At 32.5% G+C, this 25,444-nt stretch overlaps 1 protein-coding gene across 1 annotated transcript; it reads right to left on the bottom strand.

Moving 5' to 3' along the window:
* On the bottom strand, nt 1-24,851 carry LOC133337216 (unconventional myosin ID). Its single transcript, XM_061545467.1, has 9 exons — nt 24,743-24,851; nt 6,886-7,188; nt 4,659-4,878; nt 2,576-2,801; nt 2,119-2,502; nt 1,970-2,049; nt 494-1,888; nt 273-430; nt 1-195 (listed from the first exon to the last, which is right to left on the bottom strand). Exons 1-9 carry the CDS (start codon nt 24,832-24,834, stop codon nt 27-29), a joined length of 3,027 nt encoding a protein of 1,008 aa, XP_061401451.1. The 5' UTR covers nt 24,835-24,851; the 3' UTR covers nt 1-26.
* Nucleotides 24,852-25,444: the final 593 nt, after the last annotated feature.

Here is a 25,444-nt window from a genome sequence, read left to right as displayed (position 1 = left end):
ATAACAATTAAAGTCCAGCTTTGCTCTCAAACACAATAATGTGTTGGAACTTCGAAAATAATGTTGCCCGCAGCATGTCGGAAATTTGGATTTTCCACTCCAGCCGCAGCTTCGATCACAATTGTGCGTGATTTACCTCCGAGACGGCACATAATATTGGCTGAAACGTCTACTCTTAGTTCCCGATTACAAATACTAGTGAAACATAAAATGAAGATAGAGTATTAAAAAACATGAATGGATATGCCACTTTTTTGTTTAATTTGACTTACTCATAATATTTTTTGCACACATTGCCGACTAATTCCCCGATACGATCTTCCTTGAGAGGCCCATGTTCTCCTTGCAGCGAAAAGACCAAATCATTGTTTTGCGGGGAATGGAATACGACCAATTGATCTCGTCCTGTACTTATGCTTATAGAGGTTAACTGAAAAATAATCAAACACATGTTGTATTTACGACTTATGTACATAATCACAGGTCTACTTACATCCTTTATATATATCGATCTGTTCATATTTCTGAACTTGTTCTTGGCACCATCCAGCTTGTAAATTGCACTATCCGTTATTATAAAGGCACGATCGGCCTGTTTGTTGTGTTTATTGAATTTTTTAGCAAACGAAGAGAAGATAACATTTTTGAAACCATCAACATTTTTCAGATTTCTGACATTTGTGCCGTACGCCAAAGAAGCAGAGTTCTCGTGCGAATTTGCCAGATAATCGCCCAACCACTTATTCTGTTGTCCCCAATAGAGTCGACGACCTTTAATGGCGGTGGCTGCAATAATCTGAAGACGTAGTTGTGGCCACTCACTTCGTGGATATTTGCGCAAGATCATGTACGCTCTCCAATTGTCATAGATGCGGCGTAGCCCGGGTTCAGCTCTTCGTCCAGCCAGAGGAGGATGTGGCCATTGGATGCTCCGTCCATAATCTCTCATACTTTTGGCAGTACGGAAACGGTTAGCCAATTCCTGCACATATGAACGCAGTTTATATGTTTTGTATGCCCTCATTATGACCATTGCTGCCTTCATCTTTTTATAGTTCTGGCGGGCAATCCAACCACGAACTTGTTTCTGCAGCAATGTCACAATATGTGGGATCATTTCGTTGCGTTGTTGCTCCAGAGAGAAAAGAGTGCGTGGCGACCGTATAAATATTTTTGTATGGCCATATTTGACATCTTGACTAAATCCCTTTTCTTCGATTAGAACACGTACACCATCACGATCACTGCCAGCGCGGAAGTTGGGCCAAGTGTACTGTGAGATCATCTTGTAGCGTAGTAGGAATTTGTCATAACGTTGTCGATGAACAAAACCGGCACGACGTACACGAACGTTTTCCAATAGACCCAAGTAACGTACTTGATGTTCAACACGTTCATCATCAAAAACGGTTGGACTCTTCATGTCGTTTGGCTTGATGCATCGGACGTAGAACGGCTCTTTCTTCAACAGTGTATTTACCAAGTCGATCATGGAACGTTGGAAAAGTGTGCCAGCCGTTAGCGGCCGTTTGGTGGTGGCTTTTATATCTTGTGCCCCTTCAGGCCACATTTCGCTCAGATAACTGTTCGAAGAATGATGCAATAGGCGTTTGAAATCTTGATATAATGTATCCTTATTTTTCTCTATAAACCCGTTTATATTGTAAATGACATCTCCGGCATAGTGAGTAATACGAAAATCTTCGCGGTGTTTCAGTTCCTTGTCCATTGGTTTAAGTTGTCGGCTCGTGTAATGGGGATGTTTGCTAAGATTTTTATCCATGGCTTCTAGCAACGTCTCATCGGTCACTTTGCCAACACTCAGGCATGCTTCGTCCATTATTGCAATAATACCCTTATGCGGTTGTTCCACCAAGTCACAAATTATCTAAATGCATATTATTCACGACGATTATGATGAATAATCTTGTACTAATTTCTAATATATATAGAACAATCAAAAACATACCTTGTTGTTGAAGTATTCAATGTTTTTCCATGCTATTCCTTCTCTTTGATATTCCTCTTGTTCTTGTTTCAACACCAATTCTACATGACAAAGATTGTACACCTAGTTGATCGAAATTATATTATTTACAAAAAAGTTTACAAACTCACCTATAAATAATTGTTGCAATTTTTCGTTGCAATAGTTGATGCAGAATTGTTCAAAACTGTTGGAGTCGAAGATTTCAAAACCATAGATATCCAAAACTCCAATAACTGAATTAAAACGAGCCTGGGTCTTGGAACCACGGAACAATATGGCACGATTAATGCGTGAAATGATCCATGTGAAGAGTCGATCGTATATGGCCTTAGCCAAAGCATCTTTTCCATATTCTGCTTGGCTGGCATTGTGATCCTTTCTCATGATATTGCCACCGGCAGCAATCACACGTTTTGTCAACGATGTGGAGAGTTCATCTGGGGTAACCTGTAGCAATTGTGCAGCCCATTGTAAATGCGACTTGTTGCTGATGACCAACTCGTCTTCGATCACTAAGAACGAATAGGGAAATATACTTATACAAGTAAAAAAAATATACTTATAATTATATAGTCCTATACTAACTTTGGAATTCAATGTTGCCCAGGTGTAATATTGCAGCAATAATGCGCCAAATTGTTGAAATCTCTTCGCTGGAGAATCCAAGTGTTTTAAATGCAGCGTTTGTGCTTTTGTAGTCGTTTTTCTCGCTCAAAACATCCATACTACCTTGATTCATGTAGTGATATTTCGATGGATCCCTATTAAGATTATGTTGTCGTAGTTCATTGTCGCTCGCACCACGCAATAGCTAAAATTAAGAGACAAATATATAAAATCTTTGTATATATGTATCATAAATTTTATTTTTTATAATAATATAAAGAATAAGTGCCCCGTTAAAATGTCTATAACGAGGAGTAGTTTTGATTATGGTATTTACGAATGTTTGAATTTATTTTACATTTTTTTAGTTTTTTTTTTTTTTTTTTGGATAGTTTATCCTTTATTAGGTTAAGCGCTTTATATGCATTTTGTAATTTATCTTTAATGGGCCTGAAGGCTTTGAACATCTCCGTAGAAAACAATCCTGCTAGAGAAACAGGAAATGTAAATAGGGCAAATATGTACATTAATATGCCTTCAAATTGTAGATAACATTCCGCCTTTCGGCATTTAATTTCATTACAATCCTGCTAGAGAAGCAGGAAATGTAAGTAGGGCAAATATTTACATTAATATGCCTTAAAATTGTAGATAACATTCCGCCTTCGGTATTTAATTGTTTTTGTATTATTTTAAAGAGACAAGGTGGCGAATATAGGAATATCCGCTAAAAAATCTGGATCCCTGTGCTTTTGTGGCTCAAAACAAAAGGGACAACGAATATTTCAAAGGAGAAATTAACTCTATCATAATAAATGTAAGATTTGCGATACTAACTTAATTATATTTGCGGTCATATATGCTATCTTTAGTTGTATTATTTCGATAACAGTTTATAATACATCCAAAATATGAATATAAATTCTAAGTAAATATTACGCCTTGAATTTTGATAAATGTCAATAACAATTCGTCACCGTCAACTATACATATACATTTTTAATTGTTTTCTTGTTAACCACTCTGTTGTTGTTTTGCTAACAATGATGAATTTCTGCCCAGCCAAGATAATTAGTAATTTAACTAAATGTGAATTGTATGAATTTATTTTTGTTTGTGGCCAACTCCCCACTTATTGCTAAGTTTACTTATCAATATTTGGAACTAAGGAAATTTGTGGGCGTTTGTATGTTGGACGAAATCATACATTCTTAAATTACAGCACATACAAGTCCAAAGATTTCATTACGGCTAACAATGAATTTCGCTTGTTTGTTCGTTAAGGGGACCCCCCCCCCCATTCTCGGGGTCAAAATTTTTGTTGACTTAATTAAAACCTACACTAATTCAAGAATGTCCCTGCAAAATTTCAAGTAAAAATCTCAAGAACTCTTGAAGATATAGCCGATTTATTGTGTCAGCATCAAGTGACGGCTGAAGAGCTTCTCAAACTTTAAACGCGTTTTTCTCTAAACATTTTTTTGCGAATGGCGGGCACGATAATTCAAAAACTAATAACCCAATCGATTTCAAATTTTTACACGTTTCTCTGTGAGTGTACAGCTATCGTATAGACTAGGATAAAGCCAATCGGTGAAGATCTTCCTTATTTTTTAACTTGGTTTTTGGTAAAAAATCGGCGATTTTCCAAAAATATTTTTTCAAAGGTCCGCCATTTTGTTAATTTTAGAGCGAGGTCAATAATCCTAGTTCATACGAGAGCCAGACATGTACTCTTTCTAACACCGTTGGAATTTTCGGATTCCGATGTTCCAGTGAAGAGTTATCATGCCCGCCATCAAAAATAAGGACTTTTCTTTGATCACAAAAAACAACAACAAAACAACAACAAAAATTTTTTGTAAATTATTTTTCTTCCTTTTTAAATCTTCAAATATATATGTGCAAAGTTACAAACCTTAACAAGCATTGGTATTCATTTACCAGCCCATTTAAAATCTTAGAAATAAAAAATCGAGAATGGGGGGGGGGGGTGGGTTCCCTTAAATACTTATACATAAAATGCATGTCTTAAATACCGAATTAATAATAGTATACTTGCCTGATAAAAACTGTGGAAATTTCGTTCTCCGGGTTGCTGCTGCACCACACGAGATTTTTCCAATAAATAATTGGTTATAATACCACCAACTGGATCGGCCTTGTAATCAAATTCAATGTCCATGTATTTACCGAAACGGCTGGAGTTGTCATTACGATTTGTCTTCGCATTACCAAACGTTTCCAAAATGGCATTACTTTGGATCAACACATTTTTTACTCTGGAAATAAAATGTAATAAAACGATATACAGATTGCATTATTTTAATAACCACTTAATAATTTTCCATAATCATAAAAACCTACACACGACAATCCTTAAATTCCTAGAACTTAAACACAATAAAAATGCACTAAAATATATTGGCCTGCAATTAAGTTTTAAATTAATATCTCCTACAATTTATTTGCCAATATTAACTTCATTTAGTTCCTTTGGATTCACACATAATCTATCCCGCCTCCTACTCTTCTAACATTTAACTGACAATAAAAAATGAAATACACATGACACGCTAGCTAGCATTAATATGGGTCGTAATTGGAGTCCGCAAAAGGACCACAAAATAAATTGAGGTGTTACTGGAGTAATACCCTTAATGCGAAATATAAAGCTTACGTATGAGAGGAGGTAAAACGACAAATTATGTGCAAGCGATTTCGTTGTACGGCGATATGATGCGTCATCATGTCCATATACAAGACCACTACACTACAGAACAACTCAATAGACTTACTGCTAGTGGATAAGGTGTGGCCTGCAAAGTGTCTCTTGATGACTTAAGTTGTTTAATGGTTATAAAGTGGAGTATTTAAAGTTTATACTTTTAACAAATTGACAATTAAAATTTGAAATTACTATGGCTTCCCTTAATTAAATATTACAGCAAAAAACTAAAAGTGGATTCTCCTACATCTATAGATGAAATTGTTGATTTAGATTTTGAATGGATGGAACGTTTTCGATGGCTTTATTCATCGACTTCACAATTTACATGTAGGGGAGAATTGGGCACCTTCGGCATCGGGGCACATTCGGCAATCGCGTTTTCGATATGAAGCTCTCACCGTACATAACTAATTTCGATACATAGGTATCGAATATCAAAATAAATAACTGTCGCAAAGTTTGAAATCTCTAGCTAAAAAGCTTATTTATATGCACGGCTTTGTGTATTTTTACAGATGTTTTTGTAATATTTCCATTCCATTTCGTATGTATTTCCTGTATAAAACATTTTAATTTTTAAGGCAGTATTATTAAAAAGTAGTTAATTACAATGCGTGTTCTTATAAAAATAATTAAAAATATAATGTTTTTAGAAGATTCATAGAAATAAATGGAAAAAAGATTAAAAAAACACCTTCGGGGTACTTTCGGCATTTTAAAGTGGGTCACATTCGGCCATATACAGATAGTGCAATATTATTTCCTTAAAATGTTTTTAGATTGTCTTTAAAAATAATTCTTAAATATGGTTCGAAATTACATATGTACGACCAAACGTGCTTGCTTTGACGAAAATTCCATAGAAAAATGCTATTTCTGATGGTGTGTGTGACCTTGAAAAATAGCCTTAAAAGTCAAACTTTGAGTCACATATTGAAACAAAATGGAACATTTAGAGGATCTGTATTTCAATCAGACTGATAGATAGCGGTGATAATTACCAGGCTATGACTATGGCGCCGAATGTGCCCACTCAAATGCCGAAGCTACCCCGGGTAGGGGCACATTCGGCGAATTAGATTTTTTTACAAAACAGTACAATTTTTTATTAAGACTAATTTATTATATGTTTAGGGTACTAGATTTTATAATTAAGTATCAGACGACAATAACCAGCAATAAAGTTTTAATACCTGATATAGATCTTTAAAAAAAGTGCCGAATGTGCCCCAGTGTGCCCTAAGTGCCATATTTTTAAACAACATTTTTAAAGAACACGAACATCTCAAAAAGTAGATAGATGTGGAAAAAATACAATTATAATGCTGAAAATTTGTCAGCAATAATAACTTCATAAAACAGACAATAATTATTGACTTGTCGTATATTCGCAATTCCCCAAAATTTGTATAATAGGTGTGAATTTGTATAATAATTTGATGTAGTTACTATTGAGTTTTACTGTTGCAGTTATCTTCAATTATTGTACGTTACATTTTTATATTTTGCCCTTTATTGCCCTTATTATAATCTATATTTCTAGCAATTCGCAACTTACCTTTCAATTTCATTCTGGCCATGGATATTGGTTACAGCGGCAATATATTTCATAATAATTTTTGATGCCTCAGTTTTGCCAGCACCCGATTCACCCGATATCAAAATACATGTATCCTGTTGACGCTGTTTCAATATTCGATATGCAGCATCGGCAATGGCAAATACGTGTGGTTGGTTTTCGAATAGTTCTCGTCCCTTGTATTTTTTTATCGTTTCGGGGCCATAGATATTCATCTGTCTGTAGGGATTCATGGAGACGCATACCTCACCGATGTATGTATAAATGGAGCCAACTTGAAATCTGTAATAGTAAGACGTAATAAATTAACAAACAACTTCATTCAATATTTTCAATAATGATCGCACACACGCATAGATAAAATGTGGCGCAACTAAGATGCTACCCACATCGTGCCCATCTCAATCAAACAGACAGAATACATTACAAACAAACAATAATTATTCCATAATCATTATATGTCAATGGGTTAGTTGTTCATGTAAATTCCACTTCCAACGTTTGTCGATATTCTCACACCTCCGGAATCAATGCATTGGGGCTAATTGCATTCCAAACAATCAACAGGTATATTTCTGAGCATCATTTCTCGATAGCTGGGATCAATCAACATAAATTTGGCGCCACACAGTGGTGCATTGTAATCGGTATAACAATTTTACATATTTTTGTGGATCTTACCACTAGAGGAGGTGGGTATATCTCGAACAAAAGTAAACAATTTTTAACACACAACGAGCATATGAATGAAATACATATTTCAATCAGAAGAATGATTTATTGTTTGGTGCGAAACGGAAATAACATATCAATAATGGGCATTGCTTTCAATGTAGCAAAAGAAAGTTACATCCGAATAATTTACAAAATTGTTGAAATGTTAAAAAAAATGGAATATGAATATTTTTTAGAAGAGTTTCACCATAATTACCAATATAGAAAATCGACCAATCGTTTAAACATGTTTAACCAAACGTAAAAAAACACCCAGCAAAACTTTTGGTACCAATCATGTGTGTACAAAATAAAATGTCGTTTCTTATAGATTTGAGTTACCAAGGACGCTGTACGAACATACACCGACGGGTCTCATCTTCGGTCATAATCTAAGTACGGCAAAATATTACGTTGTGCAATATTTTGATGAAATTGGATATTCGGTTCGCTTCATATGAGATGTACAAGTCTTCCAAATGTTGACCCATTAAGTCTCATCTTTCAACATTATACAGCTATAATTAAAATATTAGGTTGTATAAAATCAAATTCAGGCAAATTTTGACCATTTTGCGGGGGAGGTACAAGAATAAGAAGGACGGTGTTCGATGTTCAATGAAGCGAACAAAATTGAATGTCCAATTTTGTTCGCTTTATATGAGATGTACAAGTTTTCAAAATATTGAGTACTCGAAAAAGTGGGGCAAATAAGTCCGGGCGTACGAACGCTCGTTAACAAATATTATTTTCCCCTAATTCCAAAAGAGTCTGGTGGTTTAAATGAGTTTGTTGTCGTTTAATTTCTTTATACATCAATCTCAACATAATTTTCCATAATTCTAGGTTGTGTGATTTGGGACTATCCTGTATTTTTATCTGTTCGATTTTTGTCATACGCAAGGCCCAACAAACTTGGTAATAATGACACTGTATATCATTCCTCCTAAACATATGCTACATATTATTATAAATTTTATAGTCACGAACGATTCTAATATGTGCATACCATTGACCAGACGTCGTCGTCATCATTCACATTAATTTGTTTTCACTTAACTGGGTCTGAAAACTACTACAGAGCTGTAGAGGTGTTGTGAGTCCAATGACAAGATGTGAAAACAAAAGTGAAATTGTTAGAATAGAAAAATGAAAAACAAAACAAAATCGATTTCATCCAACCGTCACAATTTGTTCATTTGTCCGGTATTTCACGTGTTTTGTAGCACACGATGAGCTCATAAACTAAAGTCTGTTGCATCAGGTTAACTGACCTGTGTACACACAACGAAACATACACCGTGAATGGCGGCATCGTCTGGATATCGCTTTTCATTTGCACCCAACCAACCATTCATTTTAGTGCACACAAAATCAGACGCAAACATCTAAACAGGTCCAAACAGCCGTGCATGCCGGTAATCAAACCGGCAATGTGTGAGGTGATAATGTTGTTCTTTTCTGTTGTTTTTGTTGTTGGTGATATGTGATGTTATCATCAGTGCAACCAGCACCTATCATCGTCACTACCAATAATCGCAATATACCTATGTAACTTCTTCCTTGGTGTAATGAGATGGACCGCGGTGGTCAACAATTGGAGTGCTGCTTGCACGCGCATCTGTTTATTTTTACTGAGATCTCCACTGCTTCATTAGATTTTATTATGAGCCATGTGTGAATTGCAATGCAAATGATAATGATGTTGTTAAAGATATGCCATGATTTCCTTTAGAAGAAAAGAAATAAAGCGAACATCATCGGGAAACACTATAAATTAAATATAACAAACCTGAATGCATCATAAATATTTACTGGAATTTAAAGAAATCAATCCTATTTGTAAGAAGTAGTTATCTACAAAAATATTAACCTTTATCTAAAAAGGCTTATAATTTCGAAATCTGTCGGATGGTCGCAATATTCTTTACAATCTTAAATAATGAAATTTCTATATACACCTATAAATCTACTGGTAAATAGCTACTTTCTGCCGAACAGGGATCGTGGAATAATGGATTTGTAGTCAGGTGGAAGAAAGCTTACATGTTCTATTTAGATCAGAAGATGTTGGAAGTGACTTGACTTAAATAAATGAACAAAAATAACAAATTAAATAGTACGCCTATAATAGTGTCGCGAACGGGTTTAAAAAAAAAAAACCGATGTATTTTTTTAATTCATACTATATTTATCAAATGTGGGAAGTTGCAAATACAACGCAAAACTTGCCATATATTCTCATTACAATAAACAATTATGTCTAAATCTTAAAATATAGCATTTCCAGATTAAATGAAACCTTTTCCAAATTAAATGAAATCATTTCCAATTAAAATGAAACCTTTTACAAATAGAATGAAACCTTTTCCAATTGAAATGAAACCTTTTACAAATAGAATGAAACTTTTTCCAAATTAAATGAAACCTTTATTATTATCTAAGGAAATATAATATTTGCAGTAATTTTAAACCAATATTTGAAAATTAAATCAAAGAATATTAACAAATATAGTTGTATGGCTATGTAATTAACATAAATATTCTTTAATTCGGTGTGATTTCATTTAATATCTTGACTACAGAAAACTAAATAAATAGTAATACAAACTGGGGAATTTCTTGACATTTTAATAAATAAATATTTAAGAACAAGAATTGAATACCCGGTCCTAAATGCGAAATACATATTTGACTTAATAAATTGTTGATGATAAGGTAACTGCTTATCTTAATGAAGTGGTTCCCGACTTGCAGCTTGTGGGATTTTCAAAATCATGTCCATAACGTAGTTAGAACAATCTTGCCGAGTAAGCTTTTGAATACTTCGCTCGATTACATCAACAATGTTATGTTCCATTGAAACGTCACACAGCTCATCTCTTGCACATATTTTTATTTTTGAAAATGCATTTTCGATTGGATTTAGCATTGGAGAATAATGCGGTAAGAATTTAAGGTTGCATCTTTTGGATTCGATCAAATTTTTTATGTCATGTCGCTTGTGAATTTGAGCGTTATCCATTATCAAGAACGAATTTTCCAACTCTAAATTGATTTTCTCCAAAAGACTTTCTATAAATAATTTAAATCTGTCTGCATTGACACTGGAATTAGAAACTATTGTGTGATGTACAACTCCCGCGTTGTTTATTGCTGCAATTAGAGTGACATTACGACCTCTGACCGTAGGCAACACAATGTGTGCTCCTGTTTCTTGTCTTGAACGGGCTTGGGTTCTTCGTATGTGAAGATTAAATCCACACTCATCAATGAATATTAATTTTTCTCTTTGTTGGGGTATCCATTGTGTAAAGTCTTGAGCATATTTTTGTCTTAAGCCTAATGTTCTGGAGCCACTCATTCGTTCTATTTCAATAGAGGCCATCTTCAACGTAATTTTTAATTTCCGTAATCCATTTTCTATGCAGCTTGTGGAAATATTTATATCATTTTCTCTCAAAAGTTTAGTTTTTATGGTAATTCCAGGTTGACTTTCTATATAGAAATCGATCAGACTTAAAACTTGTGGTGTCAACAACTTAGTTCTATTTCCTCCACGCTTATTTTCCTTCAATGTTCCAAAATTTTGTTTGTAATTACTTCACATTGTAGAGAGTTCACTGTTTTGGATGTTCACATTATCGAGAGTTCACTGTATTTAAAAATAGCAACGATTAAAATAAATGCGAACCTGATTTTAGCTCGGGAAGCTCTGATAATTGGGAACCTGAGGAAGAATCAATATCCTCGCCAAGTATTGCAAGTGGAAATGCTCCAGAACCTACCGAAGGTACATCTACAAGACCCCGAAACAAATTGGGTCAGTATAACAAAATAACAAAAGACATGAAATTGTTAATATTTAAATTCTATGAAGAGGGGAGAACCATTTCCGAGGTTGTAAATTTAACCTGTATAAAAATAAATTCAGCAAAAACATTAATAAGAAGATACAAACAAAATTTTGGAACATTGAAGGGAAATAAGCGTGGAGGAAATAGAACTAAGTTGTTGACACCACAAGTTTTAAGTCTGATCGAGTTCTATATAGAAAGTCAACCTGGAATTACCCTCAAGGCCATAAAAACTAAACTGTTGAAAGAAAATGATATAAATATTTCCACAAGCTGCATAGAAAATGGATTACGGAAATTAAAAATTACGTTGAAGATGGCCTCTATTGAAATAGAACGAATGAATGGCTCCAGAACATTAGGCTTGAGACAAAAATATGCTCAAGACTTTACAAAATGGATACCCCAACAAGGAGAAAAATTAATATTCATTGATGAGTGTGGATTTAATCTTCACATACGAAGAACCCAAGCCCGTTCAAGACAAGGAACAGGAGCACACATTGTGTTGCCTACGGTCAGAGGTCGTAATGTCACTCTATTGTAGCAATAAACAACACGGGAGTTGTACATCACACAATAGTTTCTAATTGCAGTGTCAATGCAGACAGATTTAAATTATTTATAGAAAGTCTTTTGGAGAAAATCAATTTGGAGTAGGAAAATTCGTTCTTGATAATTGATAATGGATAACGCTCAAATACACAAGCGACATGACATAAAAAATTTGATCGAATCCAAAAGATGCAACCTTAAATTCTTACCGCCTTATTCTCCAATGCTAAATCCAATCGAAAATGCATTTTCAAAAATAAAAATATGTGCAAGAGATGAGCTGTGTGACGTTTCAATGGAACATAACATTGTTGATGTAATCGAGCGAAGTATTCAAAAGCTTACTCGGCAAGATTGTTCTAACTACGTTATGGACATGATTTTGAAAATCCCACAAGCTGCAAGTCGGGAACCTCTTCATTAAGATAAGCAGTTACCTTATCATCAACAATTTATTAAGTCAAATATATATTTCGCATTTAGGACCGGGTATTCAATACTTGTTCTTAAATATTTATTTATTAAAATGTCAAGAAATACTCCAGTTTGTATTACTATTTATTTAGTTTTATGTAGTAAAGATATTAAATGAAATCACACCGAATTAAAGAATATTTATGTTAATTACATAGCCATACAACTATATTTGTTAATATTTTTTGATTTAATTTTCAAATATTGGTTTAAAATTACTGCAAATATTATATTTCCTTAGATAAGAATAAAGGTTTCATTTAATTTGGAAAAAGTTGCATTCTATTTGTAAAAGGTTTCATTTCAATTGGAAAAGGTTTTATTCTATTTGTAAAAGGTTTCATTTTAATTGGAAAAGGTTTCATTTAATTTGGAAAAGGTTTCATTTAATTTGGAATAGGATTCATTTAATTTAGAAAAGGTTTCATTTAATTTGCAAAAGGTTTCATTTAATTTGCAAAAGGTTTCATTTAATCTGGAAATGCTATATATCAATCAGTTTAGCGCCTTTCACCAAATGTCAAAGCACAATTTGTAGTCTTTTTCCTCCAGGAAAAGTTCGCTGCCGGACCCCAACGTGTTAAGATGGTATAGACATCGTATAGATTTCATTGTGATTTATATTAAAATAAACGCTCGGACGCAAATAGGGCTTTTATTTTTCAATTTTCAATTTCTCTTATCACATAGAAGTAAATAACAGTGCTAAGGAACGGTTGAAATAACATGAAGATAGATTAGATAACTAACGTTTTTTATTGCAAATTATTAAGATTATTTATATGGATTTTTTTATGTTACCAATGGACGTCAATAAAATTTAGAAATTGTGGAAAATACGAAATCTATGGCAAGAGTGATAAAATAAACTAATTATGGCTCGACAGGTGCCAAAGATTAGCCGAAATCTTATTTAGGAAAATGTATAATTCTTGTATACAATTTAACGTTGACTGGAATAACCATAAAATACATATACATACATTTTTTAATAAAACGATATTTTAAAATAATGAATTTTTCTGAAATCGACTGTCTAAAATTTTATTATAATTTCAATGTTTAAATAAAAACTAACAACTCATAGGATATATTTTTATTGCAGTTTTTGACTGTACATAAATGTTCTGCAACAATTGCCTTTAATTATCTATGACAAATAATATTTTAATCGAATCTTATTTAGGTTTTTTTAAATACTTGTTAATATATAAATCCGCTAATTATCGATTTGTATGTACATTTTTTGCTGCTATTACGAATGCACCTAACACTGAATTTGATGACACATAATACGCAGAGTTAACAAATCTATTTGTTCTCATGGTTAAGTAATTAGTCACCTCGGTATTGAATGGCAGGGATGGGAAAATTAACACCTAAATACAAATTGACAATTAGATCATTTTTAATAACAAATATAAATGAGTATCTTAGGCGTATCTGCCTGCATACAGTGTTTGACAAAAGAAAAACGACATAAATTTTTTGAATTGTCTGTACCTTTCAAAAATTCCATAATCTTATTGGTTACAGCAATTGGTTACAATTTAAAAACAAAATATCTCTTTTAACGGGATCTGTTTCAGGACATTAAGTTTTAATTCAGTGTAAGATGTGCTATTTTTACTTAAAATCATTAATTTAAAAATGAAGAAATTACACAAAATTCGCAGCTCCAAGATGAATGATTAGAAAATTCGGATTTTTTTTGTGTACACAATGTAGGGCGTTTTCCACTTTGCATGCAAAGTTGTTTCCGATTTCCCAACCCTGCCAATTTCATACGAAAGCTCATCGATGAATGACTCATTTTCCATAGCAAACAATAACAAATCATGACACATTCATGAATAGAATAGAAATGGGAATATAAAAACAACATTTTTTATTTACTCGTTTTATTTTTTATTTATTTCACAGATTACAGATCAGTTAATACGAAAAATATGAATGCATTGGGGGTGGAAATTAATTTTCACTTAAAATATATATTCTTATTCATTTAGATGGAATGGAATATAAAGATTGATTTGATTTACATTGAAAACTCTCCCTTATTATTGAAAATAAATAAATAAATGAGAGATAGTAGCCGTGTATGGCCGATGTTCGTCTCAACTTCTGAGTTATTTTGATAAGAATAGAGACGCGTGCCATGCCATACCCCCTCTTGCCCGACATTTATTAGTTGGACCTACATATTTCGTGGTCAGATGCAGCCTGTAGAATGCATAGAAGACAACGCATATGTTCACTGACACACTACAGGCAGGCAGCCAGCTAGCCAGAGGAAGACATTTATTTGTTCGATCAGGCAAAGTGTTTGTTGAAGTTGGGTATACAAAGCCATACACATATATTCATATGTATGTAGAATTGATATTGTGTATGTAGTTTTGGGGCATATATACAAAATAACAACGGAAGAGACAATCATTGAAAATCGAAATCACATTGGGATAGATATACCAAAATTTCTAATGTGAAATAGGTCAAGATATGCCATCATTACGTTGAACAGGATTGTCAACATATTTGAATTTTATTTTCGAATACAAAATATTTATATGTAATGCCATAACTAATAGATGAGTATCAATTATGTATTCATATAACCTTGATATATTTATTTTATAAATAGACAAAATAAATCAGAATTTTAGATTATATATATATATATGAGATCTTCAGCTATTAGTGTCATACCTAAAATGTTATTCTATTTTTTAATTTAACTTTTATCGCATATATGAATATTCACAATAAAATCAATTAACAAATAATTTGTATTTTAACTAATTGAAAACTACCAATGTGAAAAAGAGCCACCACCATTTTTGTATATCAATACCGAAATTGCCAGTCATAAAACCTTAAAACGCCCCATAATGACAATTTTTAGCTGGTCGGCCACAATTGCCATGTGTACATGTTTGGCTTTGACTAGTCTACTTTCTGCGACTTGCCATAACACCGAAGTCACATTTTGTAAATGTCTATATTAAGAGTTAACTCGTCTGTTATACGTCACATTTGCGACGGTGAGCAGACAACGTTCACTTTCCTCCGTCAATAAAGGCAGAGACCCTACAATGTACGTATGTACAAATAATTTACTTATTTCCATCCTAAATTGGTAGACAGTTCGACAATGTTGGACACCACATAATGAAATAAAAATTGAAAGTAAACTTCCTTGGGTTAGAAGACCGAAATAGTTGATTTTTCGGTTACGGGATCGTAGTATAAGGGCTTAGATCGGTTGTTCATGTAGGAACATCCACATAAAAATCCTAACGGTGTTGGCATTCTGTAGCAAAACCGTGAAATATGCACAATGACGCATTGATTGTCATTATTATAAAGAAAAACCAGGAATATCAAATAGAAATTACTCATTGTAATAAGCCATTGTCTGACGATAAATAAAATTTGCAAAGTTATTAAATAAATAAGGGAAGCTACAAAGATAATTTCCAAATGTTTTTTTTTTTTTTTTTTTTTTAAAATTTCAATTTAAACTCAAGCTAAATAATGTCCAAATGCACAATCTTATCAGAATTCCATTATCATTATCCCAGTGTCAATTCCATCGAACATTTCATTTATAAATTAAGCTTTTTCATATTTCAACATATGCTGATTAACCATAGAATCTGATAAGATTTCCAAGTTTCTTTGAACTATATATTGAAAAACAAAAGCATTCCGATGATAAGAATACTTTCAGTAAGTAAAAATACCGAAAATTGAAGTAAAAAATTATCATTTAGAAACAGCAAATACAAATATATATATATATATAGGCATCAATATTGGAGGTTAAATGGAAAAGTCGAAATAAACGTTTTTAATCGAAATTTGTTACATCGAAGTTTATAATTAGTTAGCTGACAAATGTTGACAAAGTTTTTGCATAATTCTAACCAAATAATGATGGCACATGCCCCTTTGACTTTTTTAAATTAAAATTCCCGTCATCGAGTTAATTATATTACCGACTTAATTTAATTTGTCACCAATCACAAGTAATTTAGACATTGTGTGCGTAATTATTTTTGGTTCTTCGGCGAATTGATATCACCGGACTTCGTTTCAATACCATAACTAAAGATAATTATTAATCAGCTGGTTTTTTATTGCTGGGTTGGGTCCGCATCAAATCGTGGTCATAAACATTAAATCTCGCCAACGAATTGAATTTTCTTTTGCTTTACTCGATCAATAAACTTTGAAGAAATCGAAATTTGTTGCAAGTGGAAAAATCCATAAAACAATTGAAGTGGAGCAGCAGCACTTTTTGTAAACATTTAACAACAAAAGAAAATGTCTTTGCTTTTCTGTTGAACCAGATATCGGCTCACTTCAGTCTTTAAACAATTGTCTCAACTGACAACTTGCGGGAGTTGCACTCTTCTCTATTTCAATGATTTTTCGAAACGATAACATAGTGAAATGTACACAAACAACAATATACCCTTCGGACAAATGGTTCACTTTTTCAAATAAAACTGAAGATAGATAATGTTTTGTAAACAATCTCAACCACAGCCATTTCAATCAAATTTACATGTAAGGCCGCTACCAAACGTATATGTGTTGCAGATGAAATATCAGATATTGGTAAGGCCCAAATGTGAAATAGGAATATATTAAAATAGACATACATATATGTATTGGCTATTTATAGAACATTTAATGTGTCAATTACAACGTGTTAACATAGATTCCATAACCAATTTCAAATTTCTAAAAAATTTAATTGACGTTGAAAACGTCACAGAAGTTTTTTAACTCACGTTTAACACTAGAAAGACGGGAATTTTGTATATACCTATATTGCCTAAAATCGGTCAAAATGACTTCATTCTGAAAGAATTTTTATTGTGTAAAGAAATTTTTTTAAACTAATTTTTTAATATTTTTACATTATTTACAATCATACAAAACGTTGTTATTATTTGTTTTCGGTGGTAGGGCTCTCGAGTTTCCCCGGACAGAATGTTCGAAAAAGAGGAAGTCTTTACTCTGAAAGTGAAATTGACTAGAAATATGAAATTTATTTTTCCCGATTTGTATGTTCGTTTGTGTTTCTAGAGTAGCAAACGGGTTTCGATGTTGTTGTACTGATCTGGTCATATAAGAAATTTACTTTATACAATAATAAAAGTAGTTTGATTATTTAATATTTCACAAAAGGTCAAAATGACCACTTTTAGGCAATATAGGTATAGCACATGTGAATACGGGGAATGAAAGAGGGGAGGAAGCAGCTACTATGATTAATAAACGTTACACAATTGTTTTTGTACTTGAAATTGAAAAACGGTCAAAATGACTGCCTTCGGCAATCTAGTGTTAATATTCCAAAAAAAAAAACAGATACAAACTTTTTTTAAGGAAATTGCCTATAAATTGTATAATTACTAACTGCAACGTATAGACATTGTGTATATATGTATTTTGCATGAATGCCTATTGGACAAAATATGATAAATGACATCGTAATAATTAGGATCATGAATATTTTTATTTTTATATTAAGAATATCTACAGCGTTCATAATTATTTACCTGCTTAATCGTATAGAGAAATGTTATTAACTATGTTATGTTAGTTGTTATGTTATTAACAACTATTACATATACTAAGAAAGTCAATATGCGCCCCATGCTGGTCCATCCTGCTGTTTGATGATTGCCAGTCAATGAAAAGTTTGTACAGCATTTGAATAACTGCATCAAATTGATTGAACCTTATTCTTGTCCACTTGTTGGATGGCATAAGGATTTACGAGGAAATCACCAACTGTTTTATAGGGGAGCCGATAAGTGTGTCGTCGCAGTTGGCTACACAGCGTAAAGTGCTTGGTTTAGTTTCTTTATTTATCTTATTTAGGTGTCGACGCTGAGAAAAGTGTGATGGTATGGAATGAAGCAGTAAATTCTTCAATAGAAGCGGTAAATACTTCACTTAAATCAACATAAAAAGAACAGCATCAATTGCCACCCAACGTATCGTCTGGTGGAAAGTAAATGGGCACTTTGATGAACGATGCCATAGAGAGGAAGAGATCAAGTATTTGTTTTGCCGCATACATTAAATCGTATTTCTTCTTTATTAGAAATAAATTTAAAACAAATTTTACATCGTTCTTAAAAGCTCTAGTAAAAACTGTTTTATAGACGTTTCTAGGCAAAGGTACCATATTTATTGTCCATGGAAAGAGCGACGTTTGCGTAACCATTAAAATGTAAAATTCTCAATGTTTTTATTTACAAATAGTAGAACTGCATTTACATCGAAATCCACATTGTGTTAGAATAAAATAAGTGATTGAATTGTTGTTTAGTTTATATTTAAAAATCCGAGATATAAAACCTCTGTAGCAATAAGATAGCAATAATAAGAAGTCAATTTAGTTAATGTACGTAGTACAATTTAACCGACTCCAGAGGCGAAGTAATAAGAAAGGTTGAAATTGTAGTCTAACCTACTTTGATTCGAAAACTAAATCATATTGCAGAAATCGCCTCAGATATAGAAGAAGCGTTGCTTATGATCCAACATACTTCAAAATATATCAACTGGAAATTTATTGTTTTTTTTACATAGTGTAATTGAATAACTGACCTTTCATCATAACATACACACATTTTTTCATTTCGTTTTGGTAAATTCCGCAACGTTTGTAATACCAACAATTTTCATATTTTCAAAAGCAACATGATCGAAAAAATAAATGGCCTGTTTATGGTGTGTAGATTCGATGCATACGCGCACATACTCTTAATTGATATACGAAGATTCCAAATTCGTTTCCTCTTCCTGTTGCTTTACATAACTATTTTATAATTTTACAATAACATTCAATCGTATCATATCAAATGGCATAAGATTATATCAATATCTATTATCATATAAATTATTAAATAAAATGCACATAACTGACATCCAACTTATGTATAGTATATGGGTCATCCATCCATAGAAATAGATTCATCCCGTTATATACCATATATGTATAATATTCAACAGCCCAAATTAGAGGATTTTCCATAATATTTGCAAAGAATACGAAAATCAAACGGCAAAATAGAAACAACGCTGACTCTGTATTCATTAATTTGCAAACATTTAAACGGTTTTATTGTCTTCCATATCAGATCACATTTTTGATAATAATGGAAAATAAGGGGGAAAGGGATAATTAATATATCCTCCATGCCTTGATAATAATGTAAAGTTTAAAACTTCCTTTTCAAAATTCTGGAAATTTATCTAGACCGTGTCTTCCCAGAGAAATTGGCCTCCCAACATTTTGACCATGGTTATTCGTTGCTTAGATTTCCTCCCTGTATACCTAAATTGCCATAATTCCGACATGTAGTTTGATTAAAAAGGAGAGTCATAATGTTGGTTATCGATGTTTAATAGACCAACAATTTGTTTTAACATTTACTAAAATGAGGTGTATTTCACCTCTTTGAAAATTGTCGCCGTAAAAATAAAATCTGGTTCACAGGACCAATACAAATTTGGAATGACATCATAAAAATTCGAAGTCTACTTCCCTTCAGAAGAAACCCAATTATTATAAACTCTACGGGTTAATATGTTTTATAAATGTTTTAAATAATGTAAATTACAATTCCGTTAAATAAAATATCCTAGATTTACGAGCACAAACAGGAAAAGTTCTTCCAAAGTCGGCATATATCAGTAGTCAGAATATTTTGCAATTAATCTCAAATAATTAAAAAATTCTGCTTCTAAATATGAAAATTACTTCAAAAATATTGGTGGTGACGATTACATACCTCCAATGACATCCCCATCTTAAATTCGTCACTCAAACGCATGGCTAGTGTATTGGCGAGTAGGTACTTTCTTTTGGAACAATGGTATAAGTACTTATGTAGTGCTTACCCGAACAAGCGGAATGTATAGTGTATGGGGCCCTTTAGGATAAGTGTTTCTAAGGTCGGCAAGTCACTTGAATTCGTTCGTTTAGAATTTTACGAAAACTGGCTGTAAAATATGGGTGTTAACAAACAAATATTCAAAAATTCAACTATTTTATTTCGAGCTTCTGATCAAATGTTTTCTTGTTGCATTTTACTAAATATTGTTGTTCGAAAACATCTTTCAATATTTTTAAATGAAATAGTCAAATCTCTGCATAGTAATTTACAGCTCTACCTAAACTTTTACTATGAATTTATATGAATGTTACCGAAATACGTCGAATACAAGGTTTATTAACACGGTTAACCGGCAGCCGTATCCATGCCTTAGTCTTCTCGGCTTAAATGCACTTTACGGACACCTCTCAGATCATTTTGAAATTTTTATCATAGGTAGCCCTTCTGATGCTGATTACAGCAACATAATTTTTTTCGGGGGGAAATCAGTACTTTCCGAGATATGGGGTTCCAAAGTTCAAAAAATACCCCCACTCCGAAACAGTTTTTTTACAACACATAGTCCTTTTGGAGCTTTAAGAATACCACTCCGAAACGTTTAGTTTTTTTACAACACATAGTCCTTTTGGAGCTGATTACAACCACATAATTTTTTTTGGGGGGAACTTCGTACTTCCGGAAATATGGAGTTCCAAAATTTTAAAAATAAGCTTATATTGTTATTTGTGTGATTTCAGGATTTTTTCCTTTAGGGACACTCGGATTTTCCACCCAATTTTCCACCTGTCCATAGGATAAAGTCTTAAATCCCCGGCCGAAGGCCGGCTATATAGACTTTTTAACCGTCCAAATAAATCCCCGGCCGAAGGCCGGCTATTTAGAAAAAATTGAAATTAAAAGAGAATTCAACCAATTAAAAGAACAGGATAAGAACTCAAAATGTCTTTCAAAAAACGTAATGATAAATAAAAAAATAAAAATATTTTTTGTTTATTTATTCTTCAAATAATAAGACTTCGAATTCGCCTCCCTGTTAACCGTATGAATCATTATACAATTAAAAAAGGTAACAGCAAATCCCAGCTGATTTGATTCCAACGTAATACTAGTGTCAATATGAATTTGACAAATTATGTTTTTAAAAATCACCCAACAGGAAAATTGGGAGCGCATACAATTTGAAATTGTTCTTTATTAATGTGCTCCCGTATTCAATTTACTCAATCTGCCTGCTGGGAAAGTTTGAGGAAGCAAATCTTTCTTGAAGGAATTACTCGCTATTCCCAGCATTGTCATATGTGTTACACATATATATAGTAATGGCTCGATTAAAGGAAAGATGTGGAAGCGATAGAAATATAAATTTGATAGATTTTCATTCATGTTTTTCAATTTTTATTTTGAGGATTCGAAAATATTCTATTTTCAAAATAAAAATAATTTGATGATAATTTGTTTGTTTGTTTACATTTTCTGTCAAATGAGTTGAGTTGTACAACAACACTTGCTGTTAACTTTTATTATTATACCATGCGTATCATGGTACAATTATAAAAGGTAACAGCAAATCCCAGCTGATTTGATTTCAACGTAATACTAGTGTCAATATGAATTTGACAAATTATGTTTTTAAAAATCACCCAACAGGAAAATTGGGAACGCATACAATTTAAAATTGTTCTTTATTAAATGTGCTCCTGTTTTCAATTTACTCAATCTGCCTGCTGGGAAAGCTTGAGGAGGCAAATCTTTCTTCAAGGAATAACTCGCTATTCCCAGCATTTTCATATGTGTTACACATATATATGGCAATGGCTCAATTATAGGAAAGATGTGGAAGCGATAGAAATATAAATTTGATAGATTTTCATTCATGTTTTTCAAATTTTATTTTGAGGATTCGAAAATATTTCATTTTCAAAATAAAAATAATTTGATGATAATTTGTTTGTTTGTTTACATTTTTCTGTCAAATGAGTTGACACTAGTAGAACTTACAACAACAAATTTCCATGTGGTTGTTGTATCGTTTTTTGTACAACAACACTTGCTGTTACCTTCTATTATTATACCATGCATGCGTATCATGATACAATTATAAAAGGTAACAGCAAATCCCAGCTGATTTGATTCCAACGTAATACTAGTGTCAATATGAATTTGACAAATTATGTTTTTAAAAATCACCCTACAGGAAAATTGGGAACGCATACAATTTAAATTTGTTTTTTTTTTTTTTATTAAATGTGCTCCTGTATTCAATTTACTCACTCTGCCTGCTGGGAAAGTTTGAGGAAGCAAATCTTTCTGCAAGGAATAACTCGCTATTCCCAGCATTTTCATATGTGTTACACATATATATGGCAATGGCTCAATTATAGGAAATATGTGGAATAGATAGAAATATAAATTTGATTTGATTTTCATTCATGTTTTTCAATTTTTATTTTGAGGATTCGAAAAAATTTAATTTTCAAAATAAAAATAATTTGATGATTATTTGTTTGTTTATTTACATTTTTCTGTCAAATGAGTTGACACTAGTAGGACTTACAACAACAAATTTCCATGTTGTTGTTGTATCGTTTTTTGTACAACAACACTTGATTTTACCTTCTATTATTATACCATGCATGCGTATGAATAAACCTTGGTTGACAAATTTAACTATAAAACGGCATATACATTAGAACTTTTTACCGGGTTAACCCACTTCAGGAGGATTTATTTGACATATATGCAAAGGGATTGACAATTGAAACCCACTGGGTTAACGAAATCCGATTAAATGTAAACGTACTACAACATTTTTTGGAAAAGAAATAAAACTAAAAAAAATATAAAACAAAACGGCATATAGGGTAAACGCACCAATAGTCGGCATTTTAAGAATTTTCGCTTTTTAAACGTTTCACCATTCCGAGTGCATTTTTTTCCACGATATTATATTAAGGTTCATCTGTTTCGAAATTTTGTTTACTCCACGATGGAATACAAATTTGTTTAATTAATTTCTATTAAATTAGATTAAATTAATAATTATGTCTTTGTCTTTGTGCCAATAGTCGGCACTTTTTTCCAATTGTCGGCATGTTATGTTCCAATAGTCGGCATGTCGCATTTTAGTTAAACAAAAATTATATATTTAATGCATTTTTCTGCTATTCGCAATAATAAATTATTACTATGGGACGTTTCCATCAGTGTTATATTAAAAAAGTTATATAAAATAATATTATTTATTAAAATATTACAATTATAAAACATGGTGCCGACTTTGGGAACCTGTTATCCAATTCTCGGCATGGCTAAATAAGGCATTTCATAGGTTAAACACATTTAAAATTAAACAATGTAAAATATATATTTTTAATATAGTTACAAGTCTTTGCAATTGACATGCCCACTAATTTTTTCTTAAGAAACATGATTTATCGTTAGTGTTGACAAACCTCATTGACCAAATGCCAAATTTTGCCTCAATAAATGTACATAGTTCGATTAAATTTTATACAGAGATAGGCTGCAGTGTTATTGAAGATTATTCGAGGTATTTTTCATATTTAGTTATAGGATTTTTTAGTTTTTTGAAGTTATATAAAAAAGATGCCGACTATTGGTACATGCCGGAATTAGGTGCGTTTACCCTACATTAGACTTTTTTTTAACGGGGTAACCTGCTTTATGAGGAATTATTTGACAAATATGCAAAGGAAATGACAATTGAAACCCACTGGGTTAACGAAATCCGGTTAAGTGTAAACATAGCCTTAAGATCGTGCAATTTATAATTTATTAATTTTGTTTCGTGATTTTGATTAGTTCGCTAAAAGATATACATTCGCCGTATTTGGGTAATACGGCCGTACAAAACATTTTGCCATGGTGGAGAAGTTGAATATTTTTTTACGTCTCGTTGGAATTTAGTAAACGTTGTTGTACATGAAAAACTATCGTACATAATAACTGATTTCATAAACAAACATAAAAATAGATGTTGACAATTTTCATTTGAATTTGAAAATTCCTAAACATTGAATTAAATATTTAAAATATGTTCGTAGCAATGACTTATTTACATATGCCGCAGTATATACAATTTACGAAAGACTAGGAACAGACTGAAACCAGTTCATGACATGTTTCTTATTGGAATCATAAAGCGGGCGGAACGGAGAGAAATCGAAGTGAGAACCAGAGAGCCAATTGCCTTGAACTAGACCAATATTGAATGACATGTAAACAGACTGGTCAGAGCTAACTAACGTCGTCTTATGGCCAAAGACCATTTGTTGTCGTTGAACTTACCTCTTTCTCAAGTTGTCCATAAATTTCTCCGTTGTTACCTCATCGAGGAGTACAAAATCTTGTACTCCCACTTCGCGGTGTTGCATGGCCATTGTTGTTTCTTGTAAATATTGTTGACGTTTTCGCTGTTCCTCTCGTTCAAATTACTGTTGTCGTTGTTGTTATTATACAAAAGCTGATTGTATGACGTTCAAAATCACAGTAGCAGCATAGGTATGTTTGTATGTGCACTTGGTATGTTTGTTGATATGTATATATCACTTTCGTTGTGTTGTTGTTGTTACCGATGTTGATATGACAAAAAAAAAAAAACTAATGTAAAAAGGGCCGGATGAATATTATTGAAAAAAGAAACAAAGAAATTTGGTCAAAATACTCTGTATGCCAAGTTGATTAGGTATACGGTGTTGGTAGCAAATAACACACAAACACTCACACACACACAAACGAACTCGCATTACTAAGCGCGTATACACAAATTGTAATATGAAGAACAGAGAAACAATAAAAGAAAAACAGTCAAAGACACTCCATTAAAATCGATCAATCCAACAAAATAAGTTTCACTGACAGCCATCAGTTTGTCAGCCAGCCAGCCAGGCACTTTGTTTTGTTATATTTACTAAGGCTTGTTTTCTGTTTTGTTTTACGTCTTCGGCGTTTATGTTTCATGCTTCTTCCTGATCGTAAATTTCACCCGTT

This window comes from Musca vetustissima, unplaced genomic scaffold, assembly GCF_032173495.1.
Source record: "Musca vetustissima isolate MV318-11 ecotype Yass unplaced genomic scaffold, APGP_CSIRO_Mvet_v1 utg28073, whole genome shotgun sequence".
Classification (NCBI taxonomy): Eukaryota; Metazoa; Arthropoda; class Insecta; order Diptera; family Muscidae; genus Musca; species Musca vetustissima.
The sequence above is the reverse complement of the archived record's forward strand: the minus strand, read 5'-3'. Positions and strand labels throughout refer to the sequence as shown.